The sequence below is a fragment of the Musa acuminata genome, chromosome BXJ3-3 (genome assembly GCF_036884655.1).
Source record: "Musa acuminata AAA Group cultivar baxijiao chromosome BXJ3-3, Cavendish_Baxijiao_AAA, whole genome shotgun sequence".
Lineage (NCBI taxonomy): Eukaryota > Viridiplantae > Streptophyta > Magnoliopsida > Zingiberales > Musaceae > Musa > Musa acuminata.
Genome location: NC_088351.1, coordinates 6,004,739 through 6,016,798, shown reverse-complemented (window position 1 = coordinate 6,016,798; position 12,060 = coordinate 6,004,739). Strand labels below are relative to the sequence as shown.

The 12,060-nt window shown below is 35.0% G+C and overlaps 1 protein-coding gene across 3 annotated transcripts; it reads right to left on the bottom strand.

Moving 5' to 3' along the window:
- Positions 1 to 220: 220 nt before the first annotated feature.
- LOC135633285 (pentatricopeptide repeat-containing protein At1g13040, mitochondrial-like) lies at positions 221 to 6,571 on the bottom strand. Of its 3 annotated transcripts, XR_010494949.1 has the most exons (4): positions 4,259 to 6,570; positions 4,052 to 4,177; positions 1,315 to 1,389; positions 221 to 727 (listed from the first exon to the last, which is right to left on the bottom strand). XR_010494949.1 is itself a non-coding variant. In XM_065142587.1 (2 exons), the coding sequence occupies exons 1-2, from the start codon at positions 6,264 to 6,266 to the stop codon at positions 4,155 to 4,157; spliced, it is 2,031 nt and encodes a 676-aa protein (XP_064998659.1). In that variant the 5' UTR covers positions 6,267 to 6,570; the 3' UTR covers positions 1,405 to 4,154. The 3 variants fall into 3 exon arrangements, 2 of the variants coding, with proteins under 2 accessions (XP_064998659.1, XP_064998660.1); XM_065142587.1 differs by lacking the exons at positions 221 to 727; positions 1,315 to 1,389 and having other exon boundaries at positions 1,405 to 4,177; XM_065142588.1 differs by lacking the exons at positions 221 to 727; positions 1,315 to 1,389; positions 4,052 to 4,177 and having other exon boundaries at positions 4,374 to 4,509; positions 4,577 to 6,571.
- Between the last annotated feature and the right edge of the window lie 5,489 nt (positions 6,572 to 12,060).

The window sequence follows — 12,060 nt, the reverse complement described above, 5'->3', positions numbered from 1 at the left end:
TTATTTTACCTCTCTTGTATTCTCAAAAAGGCAAGACAAAAGATCCAACTTCCTTTTCATTATTTTGCAATCAGCACTTGGCGTCGTGTAAGAAGACATAAAAGTATGGAGATCACATAAACTCACTCTGTGGAGTACAAAGAAGACTTTTTGTTGAATGCGTTTTGAAGTCTCATAAATCTATGCAGAAGAGCATTTTGAGACTGAAGAATGTGGCATTCTTCAGGGGAATCTTTCTGATCTTTGTTGCAATAGCAGGCTGAAGCAATAATATGTCCACAAACAAATAGAAAAGTGTCAGTAGCCACCTTCTGAAATAATAAATAATAATAATTATTATTGTTCACAGTATTTACAAGGGGCCCTTTCTTATTCCTGTAAAGTTCTGATTGCCTTCATGGTGAAGTTGCTCTTGTGACATCTAGATGATAAACAAGTTATACCATCTTAGCATAAGAATGTTGTGCGCTAAATTCAGTCCTCCCTTCAGAACTACCAGCCGATTGTTTGATGGCAGGAATCGACTCTTCAGATACAGATCATCTTCTCATAAAATGCATCATCTGATATGTCGATACATTGGGTCCCATCATCAATATTGGTTGATATGTTGTAATGCAGTCTGTGGATGGAATCATCTTGGATCATTTAAAAGGGCAGATATTTCCATTATGAACAATCATCCACCATAATGGCTTTCATCATCAGGATATTTAGTCTATCCTCCCTGCATCACAAACAAATCACAACTGAAATGACACAGAAGAAAAATATCAATAAATAATCTTTCATGATCTACACGAGGGACTATACACTGCCTCACCTTCTGTATATGCACTAGTCTGTAAAAAAGGAATAGTAGAATTACATTCTGTTAGTGAAGTCTATTGTGAAAGTAGATCTTTTCACCAATGCACATATACAAAAGTGCCAAGAGGGTAGAATGAAATTGGAATGTGAGGCAGTCTTAACGATGTATCAGTTTGGCTTCTTACAATCATGTCTATATGTATGATGCTCAGAAAAATCATTTGAAGTCTGTAAAAATCTCTCTCTAATAGCTTAGTTTTCGATATACAACATTTTGTAGTAGCAAACTACAGATTTCAATAAAAACTTTATTTTCCATTCTAGTGCACATATATGTATGTGCAAGAAATTTACTGAAAAAGGCATGAAAAATTAACATCAGATCCAGTCTGCAAGTTACAGAAGTTTGTCCCCAAGGAAAATTGATATAGTGATGATAGGATAAACAGAAAGATTTAAATAGCTTCCCAGTTGAATAATGAGATTTAACCATAAGAATCTTACCTGATGTGGCTAATTGTTGCGTGAAACATGTTGGATATAGATTCTCCAATTCATCAATAGTCTTCAGCATCATTCCTACAAACTCAGAAATCAGCTTGAATGCCTATTTTTTATAATTTTATCTACAATGAAGAATCAATATGCATGTCAAAAAGAAGACTTATATAGTTTAGGATGATCACAGTAATCAGTTATATTAAGGACAAATAGCTTCCATCTAGACCTAGAGTTTGAGGAGTTGCTAAGTATAAGATCAAGAACTAGATGGATTTGGTTCAGGTTAGGATCAGAGTTCTCAATTTCGATGTGTACTGCCCGCGGTACGAGCAGTACATACCGGTCCGAAAGGATACCGGTACGCGGACCATCCTCTACCGGGTAGTACTAGTGTTTTAATCGGTACCGAGGCATATCGACTGGTACTGCCTCGGATTTCGACCGTTACCGAGGTAAACCGATCGGTACACCCTAGCATGGTAGGTGAAAGTATTTTTAAGGTTTTAGGTGTACCGTCAGTACGCGATACGCCTCGGTACCGCCCCGGATTTCGACCATTACCGAAGCATACCGATCGGTATGCCATGGTGTGGTAGGTGAAAGTATTTTTAAGATTTTAAGGTGTACCATTGGTACGTTCTCAATTTCGATGTGTACTGCCCGCGGTACGAGCAGTACATACCGGTCCGAGAGGATACCTGTACGCAGACCATCCTCTACCGGGCAGTACTAGTGTTTTAATCGGTACCGAGGCACATCGACTGGTACTGCCTCGGATTTCGACCGTTACCGAGGTAAACCAATCGGTACACCCTAGCGTGGTAGGTGAAAGTATTTTTAAGGTTTTAGGGTGTACCGTCAGTACGCGATACGCCTCGGTACCGCCCCAGATTTCGACCATTACCGAAGCATACCGATCGGTACGCCATGGTGTGGTAGGTGAAAGTATTTTTAAGATTTTAAGGTATACCATTGGTACGTCCTAGCGTACCGATGGTATATATCGGTACATCCTGTACCGATCCGAGCTCAGTACGTCGATACAGATCGATATTCAAAACCTGGTTAGGATATTGATCCAAAGAATATTGAGCAAGAAACTAAAAGAAAATAAAGTTGTTTGGAGAAAGAGCCATCAATTTGCTAAGCCTACCTCGAATCATTTTTTGTCTAATTACATAATAAGAATATAAGATATAGCAAAACTGAATTCCTAAAATAAAAGACTTTTGGATCTTTTTTCGCAAGAAGGTTGTGGCTATGCATGTCACTCTTTCAAATTTAAAAGGTTCATATTCTTTGAGGGAGCAAGGGATTGCGTCCAAAGCAAAATTCTTTATTGAGTATGCATGTCATTCTTAGTTCCTTAAGTACCACAAGATCTCAAGGTGGAATAGTTTGGACATGAAATTGCAAGAAGAAAATCATAGTTTTTCCTAAAAAATAAAGAAGGATTGCTTAGAAGGCTCCCAACAATGAGGAGCTAGGGAATGACAATACGTAAGAAGACTTGCATCTGCATGAAAAAAGTTTATTTTTATGATAAGAATCCTTGAAAATGATATTGCAATGCGGCAACCTCAGCATAACACCAAGTACTAACCCTTAAGATCAAACTAAGCAGTGATTTAAAACACAGAAATAAAAAAAGGACTGTCTGGGTTGTGTTTTGATGTAACTCACAAGTTTAGATTTTGTGCCTGAATCTGAAGTATGCTCACCATATGCACGGTCTTATACCGCAATAACTAAATCAAGTTTCTCTGATCACTAAATAACCTATGGCAGGCCTGTCCCCCAATCAAAAGTTTCCTTACTAGGAAACTGCACCAAATATTGCAAGGTCATGTCTAGTTATGGACACTTTTGGAATCTTTTTAGCCCTTCCACCTACAATCTAGCTCATAGATAATGATAACTATACTAGGAAAAGTTCCTTGTTTAAGTAACCAATTGGACAAACCATGTGACATCACTTGTAGACCTACCATATAATTCATGATTAGTGCAGCAGAGCAATATCGAAGCTTAATCCAAATGATAACTTTAAGTGATTCGTTTACATGAACATGATATCACTTGGTATTAACTTTTCTTAAGCATCAATGTTGACCAAATGATACAATGTCTAAGACATTAAGTGAAATGGTTTCTCATTTAACTGCAATCTAGAATAAAATTGGTGATATTATAATTAAAAACCTTATAATTAAAAGCGAGAACATTTTGCTGTATATCCTCGAGTACTCAACATGATCACAGCTGGATGATTATATGAATCACACACAAAGAAGGGAATTTGATTTTTTTGTTGCAAATATAATTTCAAATTAGTAGCATCAGTAGGCAAAAGATCCTTAAAAAAGCAGTCACATTCCTGGTAAAATATGCTATATTGTCCTTTTATAAATGATTTGAGGAGAATGAGCAGACAGCAAGGTCATCAAGCACCAATGTAGATGCAATTCTTCACTTGTTATTGTACCAAAATAAAACAGGCATCGCAATCTAAAAGGCCACAAGAAATTGTATAATTTATGTGTGAAATTTTCTGATCCAATTTCAAGGTGCAGTTATTTTTCTACTTAGCATGCTGCTAATAGACATGAATTTGGAGTACTGTGACACAGTACATGTAAAAAAAAATGATATTCAGAGGGTGCATTTAGTAGTAAATCTCTAGATACTTCTTTATGACAAGTTATATGTCATGTTATTTAGAAAAGCTGAGAGATTGGACCTGATCAGCATCCTTGATCCTGACCACTTCTAAGAGGTATAGAGGTCCTGCTTGTGAATTTTCGTGAACCTGGAGTATTACCAACAAACTTTGTTCTGCTCAATTAAGATCGAAGTTTCTCACCTTCTGCACAGAAAAACAAGAAATATTAATTAGATTTGTTAGTTGAGACTTAATTATTAAGTTCACAAATGTTATAACCAATACCTTCTCTATTTGTGTCCTTGGACTTAATTGCAGCAATCAGTCTTTCAGAAAGAGCTCTGTCAAGAGTAAAGCCCTTTTCCATCATCTGGTCCCAAATTCTACAAGCTAGGATAAACTTTCCTCCCTTCAGAAGTCCTCCAATCAGTAATTTGTACGTCAATTCATCAGGAGTCACTCCATTTTTGCACATGTCGTCATATAGCTTCATGGCTTCATTTATTCTTGATCCTTTCAGCAACCCATTTATAAGACTGGAATAGGAAACTATATCAGGGGAGATCCGTTTTTCAGTCATGTCAAGAAAATATCTGCGAGCACCTTCTATGTCGCCAACTTTACAGAGGTGGTGCACCATAACGTTATATACACTAACAGTTGGAACCACTCTAGCCTTGAGCATTAGGTGAAAGAGTTCCTGAGCTCTAAAAGCATCACCAATTTTAAAGAATCCATTGATTAGAGTGCTGTATGTAATGGCATCTGCATGTATTCCTTTATGACCCATCTCTTCGAACAACTTAGTTGCAGTTCCCATTTTCCCAACTTTGCAAAATGCATTAATTACAGTGTTGCAGGATACTGCATCACACAAACCTTTTACCTCCATATAACTGGTAATAAAATCATATGCCTTTTCGAGCTGGTTACCCTTGCAAAGACCTTTCAATAGTTGATTATAACTACACCTGTCTGGACTTATCCCACTCATTTCCATCCTTTTCATTAAGTTACCTGCTTCATTCAACATAAATCGATCGCAGTAATGATTCAGGAGTATGTTACAAGTAACCAAGTCAGGCTTGCATCCATTTCTTTGCATGAAAGACACTATCACTTGGGCCTTATCAAACTGGCCAGCTCTGCAGAACCCACCTATAATAGCATTGTATAACCGAGTGTTTAGCTCAATGTTCATCTTTATCATTTCCAACATTAGTTCATAAGCTTCGTCAACCTTCCCATTAGCGGACAAACCACAAACTAATGTACCACAGTTAATAACATCTAGCTTGAAGCCCCTTTTCAACATTTCATCCCAGATCTCTAAGGCAGCAGAGAAATGTCTAGCATTACAAAATCCATTAATGATTGTCGTGTAAGTAACAACATCAGGCTCTCTTCCTTTCTGGATCATTGACTGCAAAACATCCAAAGAATCTTCCATCTTGTTCTGCTTGCATAAGCAATTCAAATATATGTTGTATGCCCAGATGTCTGGGACACAACCTATCTTATCCATATCTCTCCAAAGCTTCTCAACAAAGAGAAGATTATTCGCTTGACACAGACCACAGATGAGTCTTGAATAAGTAAACGAGCTCAAAGAAAATCCCTTTGAGGTCATCCTATAATAGCACTTCTCAGCAAGATCAAAACAATTATTTCGAACTAGTACACCCATAAACCTATTAAAGTCCACATCAAACATGCGGCAGCCTGATGCAATCATAGCTTCAAATGTACGGATTGCGAACTTGATCTGGCCTGACCGGACGCAACCTGAAATAGTAATCCGATAAATAGAACGGTGCAAGGAGTGACCCTTCAACCTTATTCCTCTTAAAACCTCTGAAAAGATACCAAAGTTTTGATCTTTCAACGCCAAAGAGATCATAGTCTTGATGGTGAAGTGATCGTGCTGGAAACCTGGCTGGGATTCGGCCCACAGATAAAAACGGTAGGCCATGTAAGAATCCGACAGGCTCTTTAATACCTGGTTAGCGATGTATGTATTCAACTCAATGTTGAGCCTCTGCAACTCTATCTCCGTCGACTCCGACCACTTACTGGATTCCAGAACTCTTCGAAGCCTACAAGAAGACTCCAAGAACGCATGCGTCGGCGACTTAAACCTCGCCGACAATTTGTTGCGGGACTCTGATGCAAACCCACGTCCTGCAGAAGCGAGCCGGGCATCGAAGAGGCTGATTGGGCTCGTGGGAACGAAGCGAGAGAAGAAGCGGCCGGTTTCTGGGAGGTGCACATTGCACCGGCCGGCCAAAAACATAAGATTTTTCTCAGGGAGATTTCGTCGAACAGGTCAGAGGGAAACGCGTGCGACCAAACCATGAACGGATCAAACCGAGTGCAATAAACGGCGGAGACAAGAGGCCGGCAGAAGGCAACACGAATGGATTCGCCGGAGAATTGCAGGAAAGATCGTGCCTTTGGCTTTGGATTCGACGCGTCGTATCTCAAGAGACAGAGACTCTCCGCCGGGAACGAGTTGCTCTGCGGTCGCAAGGTGATGGATTTATTTGGGCTTCAATACTGTTGTCGTGCTTCGGGTCGCAAAATTAGAAATAGGTCGAACGCAATCGCATTCGGGTTCGATCGGAAGAGCAATTGAGCTCAATGCTTGCAAGAAGTGCTAATTATATGCATCATGTAAGTTGACCAAATAAGCTGCGTTCGACCGGGTCAACATTAGGTCAACAAAAATATGTTTGACTCACACCCATCAAGTCCAACTCACACACGATTCCTTTGTGCTCGACTCGGGTTCGACTCAATCCCATTGAAATCAATAACATATACATAAAAATAATAAAAGCAAAGATAAGTTGCATTTAATTTAACTTAGGGAATATGATTTCCCAATTCCTATTTCTGGTCTAATAGGTTGTATATCCATAAAATTGAAATCTTTGACCCAAGTTTGAACAAAGTATTCGATTTTATTCACCCAATATATATTCATATCGTTCCTAATTACTACAAACAACATCTCTTTCGAATTCTAATGATGATAAGGAACATAGTGAATCAAATCCTATCTTCATCCTAAAAGCCTAAAGTAAGATGGACATCAAACATCTACTAACACATAAGATGAATAAAAACCTACGAGGGATAATTTTGCTCATATTGCCACAAATTTCTTACTTGCATTTATCATAAATTGTAATGCCACAATACCTTGGCATCGTATCTTTAATTTCCACATGATGGCAACACCATTCAAGGTTTTGTTGCCATGTATGAGATTAGGTTCATTTGCATGGCCTAATCACACTCTACAACATTCAATTCACTAATCACTAATCCGAGTGCTTATTGTAGTACCAATTTAAATTGAATTGTCATAGTATTTTTCGAGTCAACCATCCAATTTATTTATTCATGATAATAATGTAGTAATGTATCAGCACTGTACAAGTGATGTACTAGTTAATGATATATTATTAGTTCAGTGTATTACTTAGTAATTTTCTAATGATATGTCTTATTAATTTTGTATGCTATTGTTACTAGATGTGAGTACTTCAATATTAAGATGAGTAATTAATATTAAGTTTTATTATTTTTAATATAAAAATATTTTATGTGGTTGACATTCATATGTGAATTTGAATTTGAGACCTATCATAAAAACTAATAGAGGTTAAGTTTTATTATTAAAAATTATGATATACAGGTGATTTGGCACTATAAGAAAAAATAATTATTAGCTACCAACATAAATTATTATTATTAAAATATAAATATATATTATTCAAAATTTTAGTGATAAAATAATCTATCATTATCTCATGTCAAACTAAGTCTTGACATAATAGAATATGAATTAATATAAAATCTCACTTATTTTTACTAAAAAAATCCATCAATAAATCTTTATATGTTTATAATTAAAACTATTATATATTATTCAAACATTTTAAATAAAAATATATAATAAGAAAAAAGTGATGATGCTGTTATGACAATAGTTGGAATCTTTCCATCTATTGTGGCTAATTGGTTGGTCACATCAGTTTAGTTGACATCAACACTATTGGGATCTATCTAACTATCTACCTCAATCTATTTATATGTCAAACTTCTCCTTCAATGGGAAGTAAGTATTCCAAGGTGGAAAACCTTTATGCTTTGCAGCTGTACAACTACATCTTTTCCTCATATATTACATGAAAAGTTCATATTGGAGTCTTCATAGATTAAAAAAAAAAAAAACATGTTAATCAACAGATAAAATAAAACCATCCAAATGAGTCACTTCGACTCATGAAATCTCAGTCAATGAGAGACGTGAGGATGATCAATGAGGTTTGACTCTTCTCTCTTGTTGAGAATCCATTCGATATAGGTATCGATAGAAGTCAACTCCACATCAAGTCGGACTGATTGATCACCCCTCATCAACTCCACATCAAGGACGTCGTCAAACCCTAGCGATTAGTATCTTGAAGACAATAATAACTCGGTAGCTTTCTGCATCAATTGGACGTAAGCTTTTTATCACCTAAAGCAACTTTTCTTGCTTCTGCCAAACTGTTGACATCCACTAAAGCTACATCCACTATGATATATATCGTCTTCAGCTCATCATAGTGATGGCTAAACCATGCAAATGTGAACGAAGAGAAATGGAGAACGTACTGCGTGTGGTTCGAACCAGTGGAGTAGCAACGAAGGAGAAGTCTTCGTTCTATCTACCCTCAGACTTGTCATGCAACTTTCCACATCTCTCTAACCAACGAAAAGATTGGTGGAGGACAATCAGCAGAAAATAAAGAGGAAGATGAAGATAACAATAAAAATAATAAGAAAGAAAATACAATCATATCAAAATTAATCAAATAAATAATTATTTTGTATTTCTTTAAAGAAAGAGAAATTATCATATTTGTCTTGTCATATAACGATTGTTTTTGTTCTTCTTCATAATAGAAAACCTCTTATTTGAGTGGATAGATAATGTGCAAAAGAGATGTTAAACTAATAGAAAGGTTACTTGAATAAAATAATAATTAGAGGAAGAAGGTTGGTTGAGTGGATAAGAAGGCTTTAGTGGAGGATGAGATGGATGTGTGATATATCTTTCTCCCACCTTTAGTGTCTTCTTTTCTCCCAACTCAATAATATCATCGATCGAACGAGGAATAATTGACTGCTCATTATAGTTGGTCAGTGGAGGAAGTGTATGCATGCATGCATGCATCATAAATATGAACTCCTCTGCCAAATGTGAATAGCTTTTGAAAAGGGTGTATTAAGTACAGCGAGAGGAGATCGAAGGAGTTTGCTTTTGGCCTTTTGAGGTTGCAAGTACAGGCAACAACAACTATATATATATATATATATATATATATATATATATATATATAGACACACACATACATAATAATTTTTCAAAGTATTTGAATCTAAATAATTTATGATGAAGACTATCACATATGGAGTTTAAACACCATCACAGTCCAAAAAAACTGAAGTATTTAATTAAAGGACAACCAAATATAAATAATCGACTATTTTGATATTTTGTCACATGAGATTAACCTCTATCTCACTTTCATTTTCATTTGAGTCAAACTGATGGCATTATATGTCATTATAACTGGACTTAACTAAAATATAATCCAAACTTTTTTTTTGAAATATTTGAAAAAAATGTATTGATGGCACAATACACATTTCAAATGTAAATTAATGCTTGATAATTTTTTTTTCAAATCATAGATGATTTAGATGCTATATTGAAAATATTCAAATGCTAATGCTACCTCATATATCTCGACATTTACAGGATGTCAATATATTTTTTTTTTAATTTTGAAAATAACTTATGTTTTTATTTAAAATTATAATATTGTCATAATGTTTTAGTGAGAAATCAATATGATTTATATTTTCTATAAGTTGAGATTTTATTTATTTATTTTAAAAAGCTATTTTGTATTTATTTATATGATTATATTATATATTTTTATAACATTATATATATTTACTTATTAATTTTAATAAAAATATGTGTATTCATGTTTGAATACATATTAAAATTATTAGAAGGATAAATTTGTCACAAAATATTCAATGGACTTTTGAAATATAATTTTACCATACTATACTTATATCAATACATATTTAAAATATAATTTTTATCTCTTATTTATCAAATAATTCAGCACATTCACTCAAACCTTTTTCTCCAACTTCATATTAAAAATGTAAATATATTTCAAACATAATCTTAATCAATACAACTAATCAATACTAAGATTGAATTTATTATAACTCAAAACTTTAAGTTACCATATGACAACCATAACTTAATATATATAATTCAACTCTTTGATTATTAATCAGTAGTCAGTCTCTTTTTCTATTTCATCTCATCCGAAGAAAATATGTTAAGGTTTGAATACCACGACTTTGAATAAGTAGAGAATTTTTTATCTTATCGTACTAAATTTTAAGAAAGTTATTCTTGATTTCTTGATTATGAACTCCACCTTGAAAAGATTCTTAGTATGAATCTAAACCTTGCATGGTCAAATTAATCTCTCCATTCCATAGAGTGGGTTTAATTGCAACAATCCTTATCATATGCAAGTTTAAGGTCCAAAGTTGCAACCCAATTCTTGCCCCACAAGAAGACAATGATAGTCCACATTCCAAGATCAAAAGATAGCAGCAAAACAAAACTAAAGAGGAAGACTTTACTTGAGATTGCGATGGCAAACATAAGCTTCATAATATAAAACAAATCATCCATGGAAGAAATTCTTAACCTAATAATTAGTGATAAAACCTTCATCGACAAGATTGGCTTTACATAAAATTATTCCTAAAAAAAATCTTGTATTGGTAAAAGTCTAGCGTAGTAACTTTACCTGATTAAATTAAAGACTATGAGAAGATAAATCTATTTTTCTATAAAAGTATAGAAACCTAATCAACCTTACTTTATTCTTCAATGATTAAAGTATTGAAAAACATGCTCCTTTAGAAAAAGCAATGTCTCTTCCTAGCCATCACAAGGATTAAGTGTTCCCACATCAAATCATCTCACTTGCCCAATGGGATTAAAACAAAAACATAAAAGATTCACCTACAATCTCTTATCCCTTCTGTACTCCATTATATATATATGTGTATAGTGTATGATGCATGATTATGCTTGGGCAATAACTCATGAACTACTAACATGAGCAATTAGTGGTTTGTCAAGTTGGTGTTCTTAAGTGTGTCACATGTCTCAAATTTCTTCTAGAGAAGAGATAAACATGATACTTTACTTCACCATCCACTATGGGAACAAAGAGGTCAAACAATGAAGAAGCAACATGTGGCATATCAACCTTGGTTGAAGGAAGCAGGCTAAAGTAACACTCCACTAGATCAAGACACTTGGTTCAAACACAGAGGGGCCACCTTTCAGCTTTCCTGAAGAATCATGTTAAGTGGTACTTTTGGGATGACCATTGATCAGCAACACATTCAAAAAGGAAGCTTGAAAGTACAAAAGGCACTGAGAACACTTCCCAGTGGTGCTTCTTCTACTTGTTATTTATCTTGGATTAGGCATACATGCATGACTTTAACTAGCTATATTAATTCAATCATTGACTGTGGCACCTCAATTATTCCAATTGATCAGACATCAGAGACATCAATTTGTGTCCAAGAAGTTACAAATGAGACTATGGTCTCAGGTTTTGATTAGTATATGCCCCAAAGTGTTTTCTCCCTCTTGGTGTTTAGATATATAATTTGGATTGTTTATTATGGTAGATTAAAATTCACCTCAAATCTGAGTTGTGATATTTGACCTTGTTCCAAATCCAATTAATGATATCTTAATTTGATTTAAATGAGTTATTTGACCTTGTAAATCATCTATCTTTGTTAGCACAAAAGGCACTTAATTGCTGTTATTAGAGCATTTTGGAACCTCTCTGTTCAAACATGCATTACAAATCAATCTTTAACTAGACATCAATGTCTGTTCCACCACCACCACCACCACCAGTTGTATATGAGTTCTGTAGACATGGAGAGAGACTATGGTGGTG

Excerpts from the sequence above, each read along its gene's own strand:
- LOC135633285 (XM_065142587.1), bottom strand. The coding sequence starts at position 6,266 with ATGTTTTTGGCCGGCCGGTGCAATGTGCACCTCCCAGAAACCGGCCGC. Across the intron at positions 4,178-4,258 it reads CAAGGACACAAATAGAGAAG|AAGGTGAGAAACTTCGATCT; the intron begins GTATTGGTTATA and ends TTTTCTGTGCAG.